Here is a 22,329-nt window from a genome sequence, read left to right on the forward strand (position 1 = left end):
GGGCAACAGGAGCGAAACTCCATCTCAAAAAAAAAAGATAAAGGCGCCAGCAGATTTGGTGTCCATTGAGGGCCTGTTCCTCGCAGATGGTACCTTCTTGCTGCATCCTCATATGGTGGAGAAAGGTGGAAGACTCCCTCAAGCCTCTCCGACAAGGGCACTGACACCCTTTGTAGAGCAGAGTCCTAACAAACTAGTCACCTCCTAAAAGCTCTACCTCTTTTTTTTTTTTTTTTTTTTTTTTTTTGAGACGGAGTCTGGCTCTGTCGCCCAGGCTGGAGTGCAGTGGCGCGATCTCGGCTCACCGCAAGCTCCGCCTCCTGGGTTCACACCATTCTCCTGCCTCAGCCTCCCGAGTAGCTGGGACTACAGGCGCCCGCCACCTCGCCCGGCTAGTTTTTTTGTATTTTTTTTTAGTAGAGACGGGGTTTCACCGTGTTAGCCAGGATGGTCTCGATCTCCTGACCTCGTGATCCGCCCGTCTCAGCCTCCCAAAGTGCTGGGATTACAGGCTTGAGCCACCGCGCCCGGCCAAAGCCCTACCTCTTAATACCACCACAGTGGATTCCAACATGAATTTGGAGGGACACAAAAATTCCGACCATAGCATTTTGCCCCCGCCCCTCAAAATTCATGTTCACCTTACATGCAAAATACATTCATTCTATCCTAATAGCCCCCAAAATGTTAACTCCGGGTAAGTCTTAACTTAGTTTTAGCATCACCTCAAAAGTCTGAGGTCCAGAGTCCCATCTAAATATCATCTAAATCAAATATGGCTAAGACTTCGGCTCTGGGATTCACTCTGAGGCACATTTCTCTCGGGCTGTGAGCCTGTGAAATCAAACAGGGTGTATGCTTCCAAAGTGCAATGGTGGGACAGACATTGGATAGACATTCCCATTCCAGAAAGGAGAAGTGAGGCCCGGTATGGTGGTTCACACTTGTAGTCCCAGTGTTTTGGGTGGCCAAGGTGGGTGGGTTGCTTGAAGCCAGGAGTTCAAGACCAGAAGGGAGAAGTAGGAAGAAAGGAGTGACAGAAAAACCCAACCAGACAAACATTAAATCTTAAGGCTTAAGAATAATTTTTGGGCCGGGCGCGGTGGCTCACACCTGTAATCCCAGCACTTTGGAAGGCCGAGGCGGGCGGATCACAAGGTCAGGAGATCGAGACCATGGTGAAACCCCGTCTCTACTAAAAATAGAAAAAATTAGCCGGGCGCAGTGGCGGGCGCCTGTAGTCCCAGCTACTCGGGAGGCTGAGGCAGGAGAATGGCGTGAACCCGGGAGGCGGAGCTTGCAGTGAGCCGAGATTGCGCCACTGCACTCCAGCCTGGGCGACAGAGCGAGACTCCGTCTCAAAAAAAAAAAAAAAAAAAAAAAAAAAGAATAATTTTTGACTCAAAGCCCCGCCTTCCACAAAAACTAGGGCAGGGGTTGGTCCTGCAAAGCGCTGGATGGCCCCACTCCCACAGCTTTGCTGGGAGCAGCCCATGCAGCAGCGCTCGGTCATTGGAGTCTCATGCCTGCATCTCTCAGGCTGGAGTTGCATGCTAGTGGTTCTACCAGTCTTGGGTCTTGGGGTGGCCCTGCCCCCACGACTCCACTGGGCTTTGCCCTAGTGAGGGCTCTCTGGTGGCCCTGCCCGTGACAGTTCTCTGCTTGGGCCCTGGCATTCTTTGGGGCATCCTTTGAAGTCTGGGTAGAGGTAAGTGTGCCCCCACAGCTCGTTCACTCTGTGCACTGTGGAGATGGCACTGCACGGACACCACTGTGGTTTGTTGCCTGTGCCTTCTAGAGGGGTGGCCCGAGCCATAGTTGGGCCTGCTTGAGCTACAGCTGGAGTGGGTAAGGAGCACTCTGGAATGTGGGAAGTGGAACCTTGAAATTGTTCTGCCCCCAAGACCCTGGCATTCTGGGCTTATGATGAGATGGGCAGCCACAAAGATCTCAGAAATGCCTTTGGAGTCATTGCTTTACTGTCTTGATGAATAGCATTGGGTTCTTTTATTTATTTATTTATTTATTTATTTATTTATTTATTTTTTGAGACAAGTTCTCACCCCGTCACCCAGGCTGGAGTGCAGTGGTGTGATCATGGCTCATTGCAGCCTCACCTCCTGGGCTCAAGCAGTCCTCCCACTTCAGCCTCATGAGTAGCTGGAACTACAGGCACTTGCCACCACACTTGGTTAATTTTTGTGTTTTTTGTAGACAAAGTTTTACCGTGTTGCCCAGGCTGGTCTTTAACTCCTGAGCTCAAGTGATCCACCCGCCTCAGCTTCCCAAAGTACTTAAGGTGTGAGCCGCTACTCCTGGCCATCTGGCTTCTTTCTATCCATACTAATCTCCTTATCAAATGTTTGCTTGGTGGCTGGGCGCGGTGTAATCCCAGCACATTGGGAGGCCAAGGCAGGCGGATCACGAGGTCAGGAGATCAAGACCAGCCTGGCCAACATGGTGAAACCCCATCTCTACTAAAAACATAAAAATTGGCATGGTGGTGCATGCCATAAATCCCAACTACTCGGGAGGCTGAGGCAGGAGAATCGCTCGAACCAGGGAGTCGGAGGTTGCAGTGCGCCGAGATCCGAGATTGTGCCACCATACTCCAGCCTGGCGACAGAGTGAGACAACATCTCAAAGACAGATCTTGATCTGTCTTCCAAGCTAGAGTGCAGTGGTGGATCAGAGCTCACTGAAGCCTCGACTTCCGGGGCCCAAGCCATTCTGCCACCTCAGCCTCCCAAGTAGCTGGGACTATAGGTGTGTGCTACCAGGTCTGGCAAATTTATTTTATTTTATTTTTATTTTTTTTGTAGAGATGGAGTCTTGCTTTGTTGCCTAGACTGGTCATATACTCTTGAGCTCAAGCAATCCTCCCTCCTTGGCCTCCCAAACTGTTGGAATTACAGGCCTGAGCCATTGCATCCAGGCTTGCTTTTACATTCTTTTTTTTTTTTTTTTTTTTTTTTTGAGATGGTGTCTCGCTCTTTCACCCAGGCTGGAGTGCAGTGGCACGATCTCAGCTCCGCCTCCCAGGTTCACGCCATTCTCCTGCCTCACCCTCCCAAGTAGCTGGGACTACAGGCGCCCACCACCATGCCCGGCTAATTTTTTTGTATTTTTAGTAGAAACAGGGTTTCACCGTGTTAGCCAGGATGGTCTCGATCTCCTGACCTCGTGATCCACCCATCTCGGCCTCCCAAAGTGCTAGGATTACAGGCGTGAGCCACTGCACCCGGCCTCTTTTACATTCTTTACAAGATGGCCAGGCTGGAATATTTGGAAATATATTTTCCAAATATTTAAGTTCTACTTCCCCTTTGATAATAAATCTCATCTTTAATTCATCTTCTTGGATTTTAGTATAAGCAGTCAAAAGCAGCCATGCACCCACTCTTTTGCCAAAGATTCTATTTCACTGCCCTTTTTTTTTTGAGATGAAGTCTCACTCTGTCACCCAGGCTGGAGTGCAGTGGTGCAATCTCGGCTTACTGCAACCTCCAGCTCCTGGGTTCAAACAATTCTTGTGCCTCGGCCTCCTGAATAGGTGGGACTACAGGCACACACCACCATGCCTGGCTCATTTTTGTATTTTCAACAGAGATGACATTTCACCGTGTTGGCCAGGTTGGTCTCAAAACTCCTGACCTCAAGTGGTCTGCCTGCCTCGACTTCCCAAAGGGCTGGGATTACAGACATGAGGCACCACACCCGACCTTTTTTTTCTTTTTTTTTGAGACAGTGTTTTACTCTTTTGCCCAGGCTGGAGTGCAGTGGTGTGATCATGGCTCACAGCAACAGCCTTGACCTCCTGGGCTCAATCGATCCTCCCACCTCAGTCTCCCAAGTAGCTGGGACTGCAGGCGTGTGCCACCATGTCTGGCTAATTTTTGTGTTTTGTGTAGAGATGGGGTTTTGCCATGTTGCCCAGGTCAGTTTTGAACTCTTGGGCTCAAGGGATCCTTCCACCTCAGCCTCCCAAAGTGCTGAAATTACAGGTGTGAGCCACCATGACCAGCCTACTGTCTGTTTTTCTACTAGCATTATGATCATGACCACTTAGATCATTTCCAAGAAGACTGAGGCTTTCTTTACAACTGTTCTCTTCTTCTGAGCCTGTCTTAGTCTATTTTGTGTTGCTGTAACAGACTACCTAAGACTGGGTATTCTATAAAGAAGACACATTTATTTAGCTCATAGTTCTTCAGGCTGGGAAGTTAAAGAGCATAGCATCATATCTGGCAGTTTCCGGTGAGGGCCACACACTAGGTTGAAACATGGTGGAGAAGAAAAGTGAGCAGGCGGGTACAGAGAGATCACATGGCAAGAGAGGAAATGAGAGAGTCTGGGAAGCCAAACTTGTTCTTATAATAACCTGCTCTCATGGGAACTAAGTGCCCTGAGAGCAAGAACTCACCCCCATAGGAAGACATTAATCCATTCATGAAAGATCTGCCTCTGTGACCCAAACATCTCCCACTAGGCCCCACTTCTCAATAGTGCACACTGGGGATCAAATTTTTTCTTTTTTCTTTTTTTTTTCTGAGATGGAATCTTGCTCCATCACCCAGGCTGGAGTGCAGTGGTGTGATTTTGGCTCACTGCAACCTCCGCCTCCTGGGTTCAAGAAATTCTCCTGCCTCAGCCTCCCAAGTAGCTGAGACTACAGGTGCCCACCGCCACACCCGGCTAATTTTTTGTATTTTAATAGAGATGGGGTTTCACCTTGTTGCCCAGGCTGGTTGTGAACTGAGCTCAGGCAATCCACCCACCTCAGCCTCCCAAAGGGCTGGGATTACAGGCGTGAGCCACTGTGCCTGGCCCAAATTTTTAACATAAGTTTTGGTGGAGATAAAGTACATCCAAACCATAGCAGAGCCCTCACCAGAGCTCCCCTTTACAGTCTGTATGTAGCAATACAGTCTTTTTCTAGCCTTTTCCTCTTCTAGCCTCTGCCCATTACCCAGTTCCAAAGCCACTCCTGCATTGGTAGGTATTTGATACAGTAGCAACTCACTTCTCAGTACCAATTTCTGTCTTAGTTTGTTAAGGCTGTTGTAACAAAATACCTCAGACTTGGTAATTTTTTTTTTTTTTTTTTTTTTTTTGAGTTGGAGTTTCGCTCTTGTTGCCCAGGCTGGAGTGCAATGATGCAATCTTGGCTCACCACAACCTCCACCTCCCGAGTTCAAGTGATTCTCCTGCCTCAGCCTCCCAAGTAGCTGGGATTACAGGCGTGCGCCACCACGCCTGGCTAATTTTTGTATTTTTAGTAGAGACAGAGTTTCTCCATGATGGTCAGGCCGGTCACTAACCCCCGACTTCAGGTGATCTGTCCACCTCAGCCTCCCAAAGTGCTGGGATTACAGGCATGAGCCACCGCACCCGGCCAGACTAGGTAATTTATAAACAACAGAAATTAATTGCTTACAGTTCTGGAGGCTGGGAAGTCCTGGATTAAGGCACCAACAGATTGGTGTCAGGGGAGGGCTCACTCTGCTCCTGAGGTGGCACCTTGTTGCTGTGTCCTCACATGGTGGAAGGAGCAAGGCAGCTCTCTGTAAGGGCACTAATCCTGTTCATGAAGGCAGAGGCCTTGGGACTTAATCATTTCCCAAAGGCCCCAGCTGTTAATACTATCACATTGGGTATTAGGTTCCAACATAGCGTTTTGAGAGGACACCATCTTTAGACCACAGCACTCTCTTTGTCTATGCAAGAACCAGGAGGGAATATGAAGAATGAATGTAGTTGGGTTGGGGTGGTAGAGTTATGCATGAATTTGTTTTTGTGTTTAAGAAACTTCCCCATGCCTTAGTAACATCTTCTAAGTTTAAAAAAAAAAAATGCCACCTTTGAGTTGTTGGGGAGGAACCCTAACCCCCGGCCCTCATAGATTCAGTGTTTGGTGGCATATGGACTAAACTGGCGAAAGACAGATGAGGAAGAGGAAAGACAGTTTAACCACACACATACAGATGTGTGTGATGAAACTCCTTTGTGTGGGTCACAAAAATGTGACCTAAAGAAGTGGTCAGAGTGTGGGGCTTATATAGCATCTTAAGAGGGGAACAGGAGGGGCAGAAAAGACCCGTGTGGGAAAACAGATGACTTCTTTTTTTTTTTTTTTTTTTTTGAAACACTGTTTTGCCCAGCCTGGAGTGCAGTGGTGCAATTGTGGCTCACTGCAACCCCTGCCTCCCAGGTTCAGGCGATTCTCCTGCCTCAGCCTCCCAGGTAGCTGGGACTACCGGTACGTCCACCATGCCCAGGTAATTTTTGCATTTTGTTTTTGTTTTGTTTGTTTGTAGAGATGGGGTTTCGCTATGTTTGCCAGGCTGGTCTCAAACTCCTGACCTCAAGTGATTCACCCGCCTCAGCCTCCCAAAGTGCTGGGATTACAGGCGCCTGGCCCAGATGACTTCTTAATAGGGGAAGAGGAGGAGGGAGGGGACTGATGGGAAGTGGGTGCTGAGGAGAATAGATGGGAGGGAGGCTAGTTTTTGACAGCATCTGTTTAGGTGTGGTCTGGACTTCTTCTAGTCTTAAGCGATAAGAGTCAGTCTTCCCTGGTGTTCCCAGGGAGGGGATTTATCACAGTTGAATTCTTTTGAGTTATTTTGTGAGGCTCTGCTTTTCAGCATATAAGGGACTTCAGGAACTCAAATGCTTTCAGCTCAAAATAATTTTTAGGTCACAGAGGTATGTTCTGGACTGTCAGGTTTTTGCCTTGCCTAGGAGTTTGCTCATTTATAAATAGAGAAAAAAAAAAAAAAAAACAGAGAAGGAACTAGTGTGGCTGGGATAGCCATGAAGAAGCTGGAATTCCAGCTGTACTTTGTAGATTGCAGCTGAGGTAGAAATGGAAGGCCATCTGGGCAGGGGTTAAATCTCCTGAGGGGTGGGGGACTGAGCTTGAGTTTGCGTCTGGCTCCATCACTTATCGGCTGTATGTCCTTGGGCCTGTTGCTTTTCTAAAAAAGAGCGACAACAAGAGGCCGTCCTCAGAGTTGGCCTATCATAGGCCAAGATGGTGGAGAGCCCAGGACGAGCCCTCAGGACCCAGCGCTGCCTGCCTTATGTGAGTGAGATAGGACTGCAGTGATGAGATGTTCAGTGATGGGCCATGGTGTGGCCAGGAAGACACTAACTTGACTACCAGGAGGCCCCAGAAGGGAGGAGATGGACTAAGATAGCAGTATCTGCGCGGAGCCGACCGAGGAGGACTTTGAATACCAGTAAATACACTCGCGTCCTAGAAGGTGGCCAGCAAAGGCTCTTGATCTAGGCCATTTAGTGTTCAGCAGGCCAGGCCTGCATCTGTGTTTGGGATAGGTTGCATGGAAGAGAAGCTGGAAGTGCAGAGGCCAGATCCGGGAGGCTGATGAAGTTGAGCAGGCACATGGGAGGGGAGCTTGATCTCTTGGGCTGTGCTGTCTAGCCGAGTGGCCACCGACTACGTGTGGCTCCTGCACACTGGGAATGGGGTGGGGAGGAGTGGGAGTGTGAAGGACACACACCCCTAATCTGAAAACCTTATTGTAAATATCTCATTAGTGAAGTTGTATTGATTCTGTGTTAAAATGGTAATATTTTGATATATTGAATCAAATCAAACATGTTATTAAAATTAATTTTACCTTTTTTGTGCTTTTGTAATGTGGCTACTAGAAAATCTAAAATTGCTTATGTGGCTTACATTCGTCACTGTGTATTTCTGTTACGCATTGTTGCTCTAGGGGGTGGTAGCAAAGGGAGTGAAAGGGACAGAGCACTTTGAGAAATGTTAAAAAGACGACGGGAGGGAGGCCAGGTACATTGGTGCACACCGTTAATCCCAGCACTTTGGAAGGCTGACGTGGAAGATTTGCTTGAGCCCAGGAGTTTGAGACCAGCCTGGGCAACACAGCACAACCCCATTTCTACAAAAAGTTTAAAAATTATCCAGGTGACTGGGTACGGTGGCTCACGCCTGTAATCCCAGCACTTTGGGAGGCCGAGGCGGGTGGATCATGAGGTCAGGAGTTCGAGACCAACCTGACCAACATGGTGAAACCCTGTCTCTACTAAAAATATAAAAATTAGCTGTTTTTGGTGGCGCGTGCCTGTAATCCCAGCCACTCAGGAGGAAGAGTCAGGAGAATCACTTGAACCCAGGAGGCGGAGGTTGCAGTGAGCTGAGATTGTGCCACTGCACTCCAGCCTGGGCAATAGAGTGAGACTACCTCTCAAAAATAAATAAATAAATAAAATAAGCCAGGCATAGTGGTGTGCCTGTAATCCCAGCTACTTGAGAGTGAGGTGAAAGGATCACTTGAACCCAGGAAGTCGAGGCTGCAGTGAGCCATGATGGTGCCACTGCACTCCAGCCTGGGTGACAGAGTGAAACCCTGTCTCTAAAAAAGATGGCAGGAGGGAATGAACATTTTTAATGTTTTAGTCTCCAGTACAGCCCTTTTAATTGAGTGATGATTTTCCATTTTATAGATAAACAGGGTCAGAAAGAGCAAGCAACTTCCCTGCAGTCGCATAGTGACAAGCTGGACTTGTCTGACTAAAACCTGTGCTTTTGCTACTGTGCTCATGGGTCTCTTGGACTTAGTGATGGGGATTTAAGGAGGAGAAAGGCAGGAGATAGAGCCAGGGTTCAGGATTTGGGGCTGGGAAGGTGTTAATAAAGCGTTTGGCTCAGGGCCTCAAAGCCTTTTGCTTGTGTGTGCATTTCTCACAGCCTCACATGCCCAGGCTGTTGGTGCTGGGGATTAGGCCTGGGGCTGCTGCTCCCTTTCAGAATTCTTGCCTGGCCTCAGAGGGGCCTGTATCTAGGAACCTCAGCAGAACCCTGCAAGGGCTGGCTGGGACCATTGGTGAGATGTGCCATGCCCAGGAGGCATGGACGAATATATGTTCCTTTTCAGTCCTGCAAGCGTGTGGGCTGTGATGAGGAACGCGTTGGCAGTCTTTAGATGAACGCTGCTCCTTTGGAACTTGCTGGGTGTTAGCTTTCGGTGTGGCCTTAGGGAGTGGACTCTGGACTGCAGACACTGAACTAGAGGTTTCCCATTTGGAAATGAGGTCTTGGGACTGGATGATCTCTATGTTCTTTCTAATATTTCTTTTTTTTTTTTTTTTTTTTTTTTTTTTTGAGACGGAGTCTCACTCTGTCGCCCAGGCTGGAGTGCAGTGGTGCAATCTTGGCTCACTGCAAGCTCCGCCTCCTGGGTTCACGCCATTCTCCTGCCTCAGCCTCCAGAGTAGCTGGGACTATAGGTGCTCGCCAGTACACCTGGCTAATTTTTTGTATTCTTTAGTAGAGACGGGGTTTCACTGTGTTAGCCAGGATGGTCTCGATCTCCCAACCTCGTGATCCGCCCGCCTTGGCCTCCCAAAGTGCTGGGTTTACAGGCGTGAGCCACCGCGCCCAGCAATATTTCTTTACTCATGTGATCTTTATGTTTCATTCATAATTTTAATTATAATGTTTCTAAGTTTATGTTTTGACTCAAGTAGTGATCATTACAGGCCGTCTTTGGGAATGCAGAATTTTAGTTTCACAGATCCTAAATATTGGATTGTTTTTATACATTTGATGATTTGACACCCTACATAGAATGGTTTTTTAAGATACTAGCAAATAATATATGAAGGGAAAAGAAAGCATTCTTCCTGCAACATCTCGAATATAAAGATTTTGTTATTTAGTATTAGATTCTAAAAATTATTTTGTATCCTCTGATTTCTTATAGATAAAACTATGCCTACTAAAAAACAATGAAAATACTTTTTCAGAATATAAACACTATATATAATATTTGAAAATATTACAATCCATAAAAGTTAGAAGAAAATAATAATTAGTGCTTGATCTCACTATTCAAAGACACACCACTTTAATTTGGTGAGCCTCCTTTTAGTTTTTCATAGAGCTGTGATGCATGCTTAATGCATAATTGTGCATGTTGCTGCCTCCTCCTCCCAGCTTCCTGACATGTCGTCTCAGGTCATCAGAAACTTCCAAAAGAAACAGCAATTTCTTTTTTTTTTTTTTTTCCCTTTGAGACTGAGTCTCACTTTGTCACCCAGGCTGGAGTGCAGTGGCACCATCACGGCTCACTGCAGCCTTGACCTCCCAGGCTCAAACAATTTGTCTACCTCAGCCTCTTGTAAACAGCATTTTTATGGCTGTCTAATAACCCATCATATGAATATGGCTTAGACTGCCCAACTACAGCCTAATTTGGGGTTTTTATGTTTTCTTCTGTTCTTTGCCCATATAATGTGGCAGTGAATATAATAAAACACTTTTCCCACACTTTGGCTTATTTCATTTCAAGCTTCTAAAAGTGAGATTAATGAGTCAGAAGGCATGACTATAAGGCTTTTTGTCAAATTGATTTCCTAAAGGGCTATTCATTATACTTTTTCACCGGCATTGAGGTCAAGTGTCCTGGGAGTAGGAGTGTTGAACATGTAGAAAGTCACTTCAGTTCTGGAATTTATCTTGCTTTGCTTTGTTTTGTTATACTTTTTTGTCCTCTCCTGATGCTCACCTAGGGTCACACATTGCCTCTGGTTGTCATATGTCTTTCGTCTCTTTCAATCTAGAGCAGGGGTTCTCAATTAGGGAGTGGGCATTGTCTTCTAGGGGACATTTGGAAATGTCTGGAGATAGTTTTGATTGTCACAACCAAGGGGGTGGCTACTGGCATCTAGTGATTAGAGGCCAAGCATGCTGCTAAACTTCTCACAGTACACAGGGTGTTCCCTTGCAGCATAAATATATCTGGCCCAAGACGTAAGCAGCTGAAAAGCCCCGATCTAGAACAGTCCTTTCACTTCCAGCCTGGGCGACAGAGCGAGACTCCATCTCAAAAAAAATAAAAGAAAATTGAAGTCAAAGTCATATAACATAGAATTAACCATTTTAAAGTATAAAATTTACTGCCTTTGGCCAGGCATGGTGGCTTATGCCTGTAATCCCAGTACTTTGGGAGGCCAAGGAGGGCGGATCACGAGGTCAGGAGATCGAGACCATCCTGGCTAACACGGTGAAACCCCGTCTCTACTAAAAATACAAAAAATTAGCCGGACGTGGTGGTGCGCGCCTGTAGTCCCAGCTACTCAGAGGCTGAGGCAGGAGAATGGCGTGAACCAGGGAGGCGGAGCTTGCAGCGAGCCAAGATCGCGCCACTGCACTCCAGCCTGGGCGACAAAGTGAGAGTCCGTCTCAAAAAAAAAAAATTTACTGCCTTTCAGTATATTCACAGTTTTGTGCAGTTACCATTTCTTTCTAGTTTCAAAACTTCTCATTACCCCAGAAGAACACCCTGCACCCATTAAGTAGTTTCCCCATGCCCCCTTCCCCCAACCCCTGGCAACCACTCATCTCCATTCTCTTTCTGTGGATGTTTGCCTACTCTGCACATTTCATATAAATGGAATCATATAACGTGGGCTTTTGTATCGGGCTTCTTTCTCTGAGCATGTTTTGAGGTTCATCCATGGGACAGCACGTGTCAGTACTTCATTGCTTTTGATGGCTGGATAATATTTCATTGTCAGCATTTGATAGGAATTTGGGTTGTTTCCACTTTTAGCTATGCTGCTCCGTACATTCATGTATGAGTTTCTGTGTGGATAGATGGTTCATTTCTCATGGTCTATACCTGGGATCAGAATTGCTGGATCTTTTGATGTATGTTTAACTTTTTGAGGAACTGCCAGCCTTTTCTCACAGCAGCTGCACCATTTTATATTCCTACCAGTAATGTACAAAGGTTCCAGTTTCTCCACATCCTTATCAACACTTATTTTCTACTTTTTTTATTGTAGTCAGCCCAGTGGGCATAAAGTGGCATCTCATTATGATTTTGATAAACATTTCCCTAATGACTACTGATTTCATTTGTATATCTTCTTTGGAGAAATATCTATTGAAATCCTTTGCCCGTTTTTGAACTAGGTTTGTCTTTTTATTGTTGAATTATAAAAGTTATTTATATATTTTGCCATATATATAAGTGTATATATATATAATTTTTTATTTTTTTATTTTTATTATTTTTTTTTTGAGACAGGGCCTCACTGTCTCACCCAGGTTGGAGTGCAGTGGTGCAGTTGTGGCTCACTGGAGCCTTGACTTCCCGAGTTCAAGTGATCCTCTCACCTCAGCACCCCCAAGTAGCTGGGACTACTGGCATGCACCACCATGCCTTGCTAACTTTTGTATTTTTTGTAGAGACAGGGTTTCGCCATGTTGCTGAGGCTGGTCTCAAACTTCTGAGCTCAGGCAGGCAATCTGTCCGGCTCAGGCAGGCAATCTGTCCGCCTCAGCCTCCCAAAGTGCTGGAATTACAGGCGTGAGCTACCATGCCCAGCCTACTTTATATATTTTGGACACTAGACTCTTACCGGATACATGATATGCAAATATTTTCTGCCATTCTATAGGTTATTTACTTTATATTTATTTATTTATTTATTTTGAGATGGTGTCTTGCTCTGTTGCTCAGGCTGGAATGCAATGGCACAGCTACTCTCACTGCAACCTCCACCTCCTGGTTTTAAGCGATTCTCCTGCCTCAGCCTCCCAAGTAGCTGGGATTACAGGTATTACTGCTGCACCACTGCCATCCACCATGATACTGGATATGCTAGCAAGGGTAATTAGGCAAGAAAACAAAATGAAAGGCATCCAGATCAGAAAGGAAAAGTAAAACTATCTCTATTAGCAGATGACATGATCCTACCAGGCGCGCCACCATGCCTGGCTAATTTTTGTATTTTTAGTAGAGACAGGGGTTTCACCATGTCGGCCAGGCTGGTCTCAAACTCTTGACCTCGTGATCTACCCACCTCGGCCTCCCAAAGTGCTGGGATTGTAGCCATGAGCCACCGTGCCCAGACCTGTTTTTTATTTATTTTTTATTGAGACAGGATCTCACTGTGTCACTCAGGCTGGAGTGCAATAGCATGATCTTTGCTAAGTGCAGCCTTGGAACCTCCCAGGCTCAAGTGACCCTCTTGCCTCAGCCTTCTGAGTAGCTGTGACTACAGGTGCACACCACCATGCCTGGGTAATTAAAAAAAGAAATTTATAGAGATGGGGTCTCACTGTGTTGCCCAGGATGGTCTTGAACTCCTGAGCCCAAGCAATCCTGTCTCCTCAGCCTCCCAAAGTGCTGGAATTATAGGTGCGAGTCACCACGCCCAGCCACAAAAGATTTTAATTTTGATTAAGTCCAATTTATATTTTTGTTGCTTTTCGGTATAATACCTAAGAATTCTATTTTCTTTCTTTCCTTTTTTTTTTTTTTCTTTTTTATTCTTTTGAGACAAGGTCTTGCCATGTTGCCCAGGCTGGGCTGCAGTGGCATGATCTTGGCTCACTGCAACCCCCACCTCCCAGGCTCGAGTGATCCTCCCACTTCAGCCCTCCGAGTAGCTGGGACTACAGGCATGTGCCACCACCAAACCTGGCTAATTTCTGTATTTTTTTTGTAGAGATGGTGTTTCACTTTGTTGCCCAGGCTGGTCTCAAACTCCTGGGCTCAAGAGATCCACCCAGCTCGGCCTCCCAAAGTGCTGGGATTACAGGTGTGAGCCACCGCTCCTGGCCAAGAATCCTATTTTCTTAAATTTCTTTCAGTGATGATTTGTAGTTTTCACAAGTCCTTGGTTAAATTTATTCCTAGTATTTTATTCTTTTGCCTCCTTTTGTAAATGGAATTGCTTTCTTAATTCCCTCTTTTGATTGTTCAATGCTGCTGTGTAGCAACTGATTTTGTCTGTTGATTTTCTACTTGGCAACTTGACTGAATTCGTATTTTAACTTCGGTGGGTGTATTTGTGGATTCTTGGGGATTTTCAGTAGGTAGGATCATGTCATCTGCTAATAGAGATGGTTTTACTTTTCTTTTCTGATCTGGATGCCTTTCATTTTGTTTTCTTGCCTAATTATCCTTGCTAGCATATCCAGTATCACGGTGGATGGCAGTGGTGCAGCAGGCATCCTTGTCTTTTTCCTGATCTTAGGGGAAAGCTTTTGACCTTGGGCCATAAAGTGTCAAGATAGCTGTGGGTTTTTGTAGTTGCCCTTTATCAGATTGAGGAAATTCCCTTCTATTCCTAGTTGGTTGAATGTTTTTATCTTGAGATATTAACTTATTTAAAATTTTGTTTTACTTTTTAATATAAAAACTTTGGTGTGTGTATGTTTTATTCCAACCAGTGCTGATTCCTAAAGAAAAGCCCCCAATCACAGTTGTGGGTGATGTTGGAGGAAGGATTGCCATCATCGTGGTATGTAGACCTCTTTTATTATTTTAATTATAGTATTTGCCGTTGTTATTCTGTTGATTGATTGATGACTTGATTGATTGATTTTGTGAGTCTTGCTGTCACCCAGGCTGGATTGCAGTGGTGTGTTTTCGGCTCACTGCAACTTCTGCCTCCCAGGTTCAAACGATTCTCTTACCTCAGCCTCCCAAGTAGCTGGAATTACAGGTGCCTGCCACCATGCTTGGCTAATTTTTGTATTTTTAGTGGAGATAGGGTTTCACCATGTTGGCTAGGCTGGTCTCGAGCTCCTGACCTTGTGATCCGCCCGCCTTGGCCTCCCAAAGTGCTGGGATTACAGGCGTGAGCCACTGCACACGGCCGCCACTGCATTTAAAAAAAAAAAAAAAAACTTTTTATTTTGAAGTAATTATAGATCCACAGGAAGTACGGGGAAATACACAGGGACCTCCTGTGTATTCATTGCCCAGCATCCTCCATCTTGCTTAACTATGGTACAATAACACAGCCTGGAAATTCTCAGTGCCACAGCCACAGAGGCCCTTCAGACAGCACCAGTTGTGCATGCAGTGTGTGTGTGTGTGTGTGTGTGTGTGTGTGTGTGTGTGTGTGTGTGCAGTCTTATCATGGGTAGCTTTGTGGAACCACCACCACAGTCAGGACACAGAATTGCTCCTTCACTGCAGGGCACCCTCATGCTTCCCTTCATAGCTACACCCACATCCTTCCCACCCAATCTGCAACCCCTGGTGTCTTTGTCCATTTTGTGCTGCTGTAACATGTAAGACTAGGTTGTTTATACAGAATAGAAGAAATTTATTCTCTAACAGCTTTAGAGGCTGGATGTCCAAATCATGGCACCAGCATTTGGTCTGGTGAGGGCCTTCTTGCTGCGTCCTCACATGGCAGAAGGCAGAAGGATAAAAAGGAATGAACTTGTCTTCAGAAGGGCAGGAAAGAGGCGAACCCACTCCCACAAGCCTTTTTATAGCGACATGAATCCATTCCTCACGGCAGAGCCCTCACAACCTGAACACTTCCCCAAAGACCCCACCTCCCAACACTGTTGCACTGGGGAATAAGTTTCCAACACATGAATTTTGGAGAGACAAAAACATTCAAGCCATAGCACTGGCAACCCATGATCTGTCCTCTGTATTTCTAATTATTATTTCAAGAATGTCATATAAATGGAATCTATGGTTTATAACCTTTTGAGTTTTGGTTAACCTGCCATGATTACCCTGAGATCCATCCAGTTTGTTTTGTATATAAATATTTTATTCCTTCTTACTGCTGGGCAGTATCCCATGGCATAGAGGTACCAGAGTTTATTTGTTGGAGGACATTTGGATGATTTCCAGGTTGGAGCTATTATACATAAAACTCACTATGTACATTCATGTATGGGTTTTTGTGTGAACAGAGTTTTGATTTCTCTGGGGTAATTGCACTTATAAATGCAGTTGTTGGTTTGCATGGTAGTTGCAAATATAGTCTTATAAGAGACTGTCAAACTGTTTGCCAAGGTGGCTGTACCATTTTACTAGTAGTACTTTTTAAGTAGTGTGTGTGTGTGTGTGTGTGTGTGTGTATTTTTGAGGGGGTATGGTCTGGGTCTGCTGCCCAGGTTGGAGTGCAGTGGCTTGATCACAGCTCACTGCAACTTCCACCCCATGGGCTCAAGCAATCCTCCTGCCTCAGCCTCCCAAGTAGCTAGGACTACAGGTGCGTACCACCATGCCTGGCTAGTTTTTGTTTTTGTAGAGACTGGGTTTCGCCATGTTGCTCAGGCTGGTCTTGAACGCTTGAGCTCAAGCAATCCTCCCACCTCAGCCTCCCAAAGTGCTGAGACTACAGGTGTGAGCCACCACGCCTAGCCTTTATATGTATATTTTTGATCATAGTAACTTCAGTATGCAATAAAAGAATAGAAACCACTGAACTGGGTATTTTATTATTAAAAACAATAATCATTATTATTTTTTCCATTATAATAACATGTAAAAAACATATTTCCCATATGCTCAGTGGAGAAAATTTGGAAATAAGGAAGGTAGCAAGAAGCAGCAAGGGGAAAGAGGCAACCATAATTCTATTACCCAGAGTCGAAAACATCTTTTAACACTTTTTCTGTGCATTAAAAACAAAAAAAGAAAATCATATCTCCATCATTTCTGGTGCGATCTGCATTGTGACAGCACAGTGTTGGCCAGTTATGGTGCAGAAAACAGTGCTACCCCTGGGAGCCTGGAGTGTGGTGGGAGATAGCCCGAATAGTGAGTGGCAGGTGCTGTGCAGGAGGAGGCTCGTGTGAAAGTCCTGGAGGGATGCCATGGGGCACGGTGATGGGGACGTGGGGCCGTGCTGTCTGCACAAGGCCAAATGGAAGAGCAGATTTTTCGCAATAAATGTAAGCAGACCCTTTTTTTTCCCTGGTTGTCTAACCTATTATTGTAGAAGTGCTCATATACATTCTTTTCCATCTGTGCTTTGACAGGATGACATCATTGATGATGTTGACAGCTTTCTTGCTGCAGCAGAGACCCTGAAGGAAAGAGGTGCATATAAGATCTTTGTGATGGCAACTCATGGCTTGTTGTCTTCTGACGCCCCCCGGCTGATTGAAGAGTCTGCCATTGATGAGGTAACGGTCTGGGTGTGTTCGTGAGGACAGCTGCCTGGGCTTCTGGCACATCATGATCTTTAGTTACAGAGAGTAGGGACAAGACTGAGATTGTGGTTAAGAAAGGAATCAAGGGCTGGGCGTGGTGGTTTATGCCTGTAATCCCAGCACTTTGGGAGGCTGAGACAGGCGGATTACCTGAGGTCAGGAGCTGGAGACCAGCCAACAGGGGGAAATCCCCTCTCTACTAAAAATACAAAAACTAGCCTTGCATGGTGGCGGGCACCTGTAATCCCAGCTACTTGGGAGGCTGAGGCAAGAGAATCGCTTAAACCCAGGGGGCAGTGGCTGCAGTGAGCCGAGATTGTGCCACTGCACTCTAGCCTGGACAACAGAATGAGACTCTGTCTCAAAGTAAATAAATAAATAAATAAATAAATAATAGTAATGTATACAACTCATTAGTTTTTAGAATGCTTGGAGTTGTGCAGTCATTACCATAGTTGATTTTAGAACATTTTCTTCTCCCTAGAGAGGAACACCATACCCATTAGCAGTCACTTCACATTTTCTCTCACTGCCATTAGGCCCTGGCAACCACTAATCTGCTTTCTGTCGCTCTAGATTTGCCTGTTCTGGACATTTCTTATTAATGAGATTACACAATGTGTGGTCTTTTGTGCTGGCTTCCTTCACTCAACATAATATTTTCAAGGTTCACCCATGTTGTAGCATGAATCAGTACTTCATTCCATTTTATGATCAAAGAATACTCTGTTACATGGATAGTCCACATTTTGTCTCTCTTTTCATATTTCATGTCGATAGAAATTTTTTCCACTTTTTAACTTATGCATGGTGCTGCAGTAAACATTTGTGTACAGGTTTTTGTGTAGACATCTGTTTTCCCTTCTCTTGGATGCGTACCTAGGTTTAGTACTGCTGGGTCGTACAGTAACTTCATGTTGAAACTTTTGAGGAGCTGCCAGACTGTTTTTCAAAGCAGCCGCACCATTTTACATTCCTACAGCAGTGAGTGGGGGGTTCCAGTTTCTCTGCACGCCTCCAATACTTGTTATTATCTTTTTATGCCATACCTGTCCTAGTGGGTGTGAGTATCAAATCTTAACCTAAGAAACACAGGCCGGGCGCAGTGGCTCACGCTTGTAATCCCAGCACTTTGGGAGGCTGAGGCGGGTGGATCACGAGGTCACGAGATCGAGACCATCCTGGCGAACATGGTGAAACCCTGTCTCTACTCAAAACACAAAAAAATTAGCTGGGCATGGTGGCGGGCGCCTGTAGTCCCAGCTACTTGGGAGGCCGAGGCAGGAGAATGGCATGAACCTGGGAGGCGGAGCTTGCAGTGAGCCGAGATGGCGTCACTGCACTCCAGCCTGGGTGACAGAGCGAGACTCCATCTAAAAAAAAAAATTGAAACATTGACTTGAGACATAGATCCACTGTTTTCCCGTCATGGCGAGCCTCAGATTTGAGAAGCTATCACATTTCCAGACTAAACCATGAAGCTACTTGGCTTTCTGATGCTCTGGTTTTTTTTCTCTTGCTTCACAGGTAGTGGTCACTAATACAATTCCACATGAAGTCCAGAAGCTCCAGTGCCCCAAGATTAAAACCGTGGATATCAGCATGATCCTTTCAGAGGCGATCCGTCGGATCCACAATGGGGAGTCCATGTCCTACCTTTTCAGAAACATAGGCTTAGATGACTGAACAGCTTTCCTTTAGGAAAACTCCCGAGGGCCAAACTGGAAACATAAGAGTGACTGCTTGATGGGATAGATTTCACAGGAACCGTCATGTTTGTTCCTCCCTCTCCCCTGTAACCTCTCTTCTTGTTGATTCCTATGAAGATAGACCAACTTTTTATGTCGGTTTAGGTGTTCGTGAGTTTGGGGAGCCATTTTTATAAAAGAAAAACTTTATTCTCCTCTTTTGAAAAGGTAAGACCTTGTTTTAGTGTTAACTGTTTAAAAAATAACACTTGGAATAAGATTTGTAAGCTCACAAAGTCTTTTTCTGAAGTTGCTTGAGCCAAGTGCTTAAAAAGTTAATAAAATAAAATGATCTGTATGATACCTGCAGTTGAAAAGCCAAAAAGATTATACTGTCCAGTCCAGTAAATGACATTTTTAGAGATGCTTTTGTAGACAAGCTTATGGAATATGTGATTGTATTTATTTTCCGCAACTAAAAAAGGAATAAAAACTTGTGTTTGTGTGTTTTTCTAAAACTTTGTGTTTTGGCAATCGTTTTATAACTAAAATAAAATGAAAGCTGAATCTACACACTGTGAATGTTGAAATGTTTATCAGCTTGTTTTCTCTTCTGCAGCATTGTGCGGGGATGCAGTAGCCTCCCAGAGATGTGTAATATTCTCTGTTCTGACAATTTGTCCAAGGCCCTGAAAGTTCCCGACGTGTTGTCATTTGATTGAGGAGGGAGAGGAGTTGGAATCTCAGGATGCAAGGCCACAGGCAGCAGGGGAACCAGTGAGCACCATCTGCCATTGGTCTTGGTGTGGCTTTGCTTCTCTTCCACGGCTGGCTGTTCTCTGTCATGCTCTAGGGAGATGAGATGCTGGGAGATGCGTCCCAAAGGGCAAGTGACATGACCCTTGTTGCTATCAAGGGTCTAAATATCATCTGTCTTTAGCGTTTAGGACCCTGAACTTCCCCACAGAGTCCACTGGACTCTCCTCCCCTGGAGCACTGGCACTGGGGTTTACGCCCACCTGTCCTCCCACTCAGCCTGACTTACGAAGGAAAATGTAGACTTGCTCATAAAAACTAATTTTTCTTCCTCCCCAAACACCTTAAACCTTTGCTTTCTGCTTTTCTTGTTAGAATCTGGAATAAAATAGTAGTTTATTTAGCACAAAATTAAGATCAGTCACCAGCCATGCTGGCCTTCCCTGTGCTCCACAGACAGCAGTGTGGCCCGTGAGCTTGCCCCAGTAGGCCAGGGCCTTGTTTGTGCAGAAGCACCAAGGGCTCTGCTTCTGGAAGCTGCCCAAGTATTCCATGGGCTCCTGCACCCCCAGAAGTGCCACCCTCACACCTAGTTTACTTCTGAGGAAACGGCTTTGGGGGAAAGGCGTTCTCTCCCCACGTTTTCAAATCCAGTTAATGATAGAGCTATTTACTTTGAAAAAGTGTCCTTGCTTTCTGTGAACCTGCTCCTAGAAATGGGGCCTCTCGATCTTCGGAATGAATTGGCTTAGGCCATGGGATGGGAGCTGGCGGCTTCTTTGCCAGGGTAGCTCTGTCCCTTGCAGGCTGGAGACCACCCAGTTTCTACATTTGGAAGAAGAGCTTTGGGAGCAAGGTGTCACCGCCCATGAGATTGGAGCCTGCCTGTGGTGCCGGGACCTCCCACTGTTGCTGTGAAATGAGCTGAAGAGGCTTCAGTAAGTCTCACAGCTCCAGCCTCTGCTGGGTTTGGGTTTTTTCCTACCTTCTGCTCTTTGGATGCTGTCTAACCATTTGCTACTATAGATGACGGTTGAAGTCACCATGTGGTTTGGCTTTATAGCAAGTGACAGGCACTTCCTGAACAGCCATGGGGCGCCCCCTGGGGTGGCTGTGCTGACACAGTGGCCCTCCATGGTTTGGGAATGGCGGTGCCGCACTAGCAGGGAGGACGGGTTCTGCTCCGGGTTCCTTGGAGATGCAGTGGACTCTCAAGCTCCTTCAGTGGGAGGTTTCCTCCTGCCACTGTGTCCAGGGAACTTTGACCTCCGTGGTTTTTCCTGGCATGTCATCCTTCATGAAGAAAAGTCATATTTACAGAAGTGAATGGAAACGTTTTATGGGAGTGTTTTCCTCTGGGTAATGAACTTGTCTAAAGCTAGGATCCTTCACACCCACAGAGACTCAAAGGTCTGCTCTGAGTTGGCTCTGGAAGAACGTGAAGATGAGTGCCGGGAGGAGCCATGGGCAGGGCATGGGCCAGGGGATGGCTGACAGAGGGCTGAGGCCAAGAAAGACAATTGGCAGATGATGGTGGGGGAGAGTGGAGTGCCACGTCCTGGCCCGCCGGGCTGGGGCAGGAGGATGGAGGCCCTCAAGGGGCAAGTCAGGTGCCCAGTAAGGACACCCAGACCTCTCAGCCACCCCCTTCCCTGTCTAGAGGAGGCCCTGGATACAGTTTCTCCATGTATTGTAGGCTTTTCTTTGGCCAAAGAAGCCATTTACCCTCTAGACTACTGTCTTTGCTAGAGACAGAGACAGTCTCTGTGGCCAAAGATAATGGTAAAGTGAACCCAGAAATTCTATGACAGAAAACAGGCTAATCGTTTCCAGTTCTGACTGTGACGTCATCGCTTGACAGATGTGGTTAGAGCAATGCTCTCGAGGCATCAAGAGCACACAGGATGCCACCAAAGGGCATGAGTGGATGGACAAATACCAGTTCCACCACACTGGCACATTAATCTTTTGGCTCTCACTGTTTATTACCTCTAAGGCTGAGGAGGGAGGATTGCTTGAACCGGGGAGGTGGAGGTTGCAGTGAGCCGAGATCATGCTGCTGCACTCCAACCTGGGCAACAGAGCAAGACCCCGTCTCAAAAAAAAGTTGTAGAATTCAACACCTACTTTTAACAGATCAACCAGACAAAAGATCAATAAGGAAAGAGATCACACCACTGTACTCCATGCTAGTGACAGAGTGAGACTGTCTCAAGAAAAAAAAAAAAGCTGAAATGCTAAATTTTATGTTGTATGTATTGTGTACTTTATAAAACATTGTTGGAAGAAATTAAAGATGACCTAAATAGGAAGACATCCCACGATCACGGGTTGGAAGTCTTAATATCATTAAGATGCAATACTCCAAATCAATCTACAGATTCAGTGTAATATCTATCAAAATCCCCAATGGCATTTTTTGGCAGCTATAGAAAAGCCCATCCTAAAATTCATATGGAATCACCGAGGACCTCAAATAGCCAAATCAGTTTGAAAAAGAACGAAGTTTGAGGACTTGCACTTCTTGATTTCAGAACTTACTACAAAGCTATACTAATCAAAAACAGTGTAGTTCTGGCATAAGGAGAGGCATAGAAGTCAATGGAGTAGAATCAAGAGTTCAGAAATAAACACTTTATCTCTAGTTAATTGATTTTCGACAAAGTTGCCAAGATCTCTCAGCAGGAAAAAGAATGGTGATTTTTTTGGAGGGGGGGGTTCTTTTTCATTTTGTTTTGTTTTGTTTTTTTGAGACGGAGTCTCACTCTGTTGCCCAGGCTGGAGTGCAGTGGCACGATCTCAGCTTACTGGCACTATCTCGGCTCACTGCAACCTCTGCCTCCCGGGTTCAAGCAATTCTTGTACTTCAGCCTTCCAAGTAGCTGTGTCTGCAGGCATGCACCACCA

The 22,329-nt window shown here is 45.8% G+C and overlaps 1 protein-coding gene across 14 annotated transcripts in view; it reads left to right on the forward strand.

Annotated features, from left to right (window-relative positions):
• The window catches only part of PRPSAP2 (phosphoribosyl pyrophosphate synthetase associated protein 2), a 78,550-nt gene extending 59,313 nt beyond the window's left edge, over positions 1-19,237 (forward strand). For all 14 annotated transcript variants that reach the window (XM_065532850.1, XM_065532849.1, XM_074018739.1 and 11 more), the window contains 3 exons: positions 14,237-14,307; positions 16,805-16,951; positions 18,506-19,237. In XM_065532850.1, coding sequence (XP_065388922.1) covers positions 14,237-14,307; positions 16,805-16,951; positions 18,506-18,664 — 377 coding nt within the window. In that variant the 3' untranslated portion in view covers positions 18,665-19,237. The remainder of the gene's footprint in view (positions 1-14,236; positions 14,308-16,804; positions 16,952-18,505) is intronic.
• The last annotated feature ends 3,092 nt before the right edge of the window (positions 19,238-22,329 follow it).

The sequence above is a fragment of the Macaca fascicularis genome, chromosome 16 (assembly GCF_037993035.2).
Source record: "Macaca fascicularis isolate 582-1 chromosome 16, T2T-MFA8v1.1".
In the NCBI taxonomy this organism is placed as follows: domain Eukaryota; kingdom Metazoa; phylum Chordata; class Mammalia; order Primates; family Cercopithecidae; genus Macaca; species Macaca fascicularis.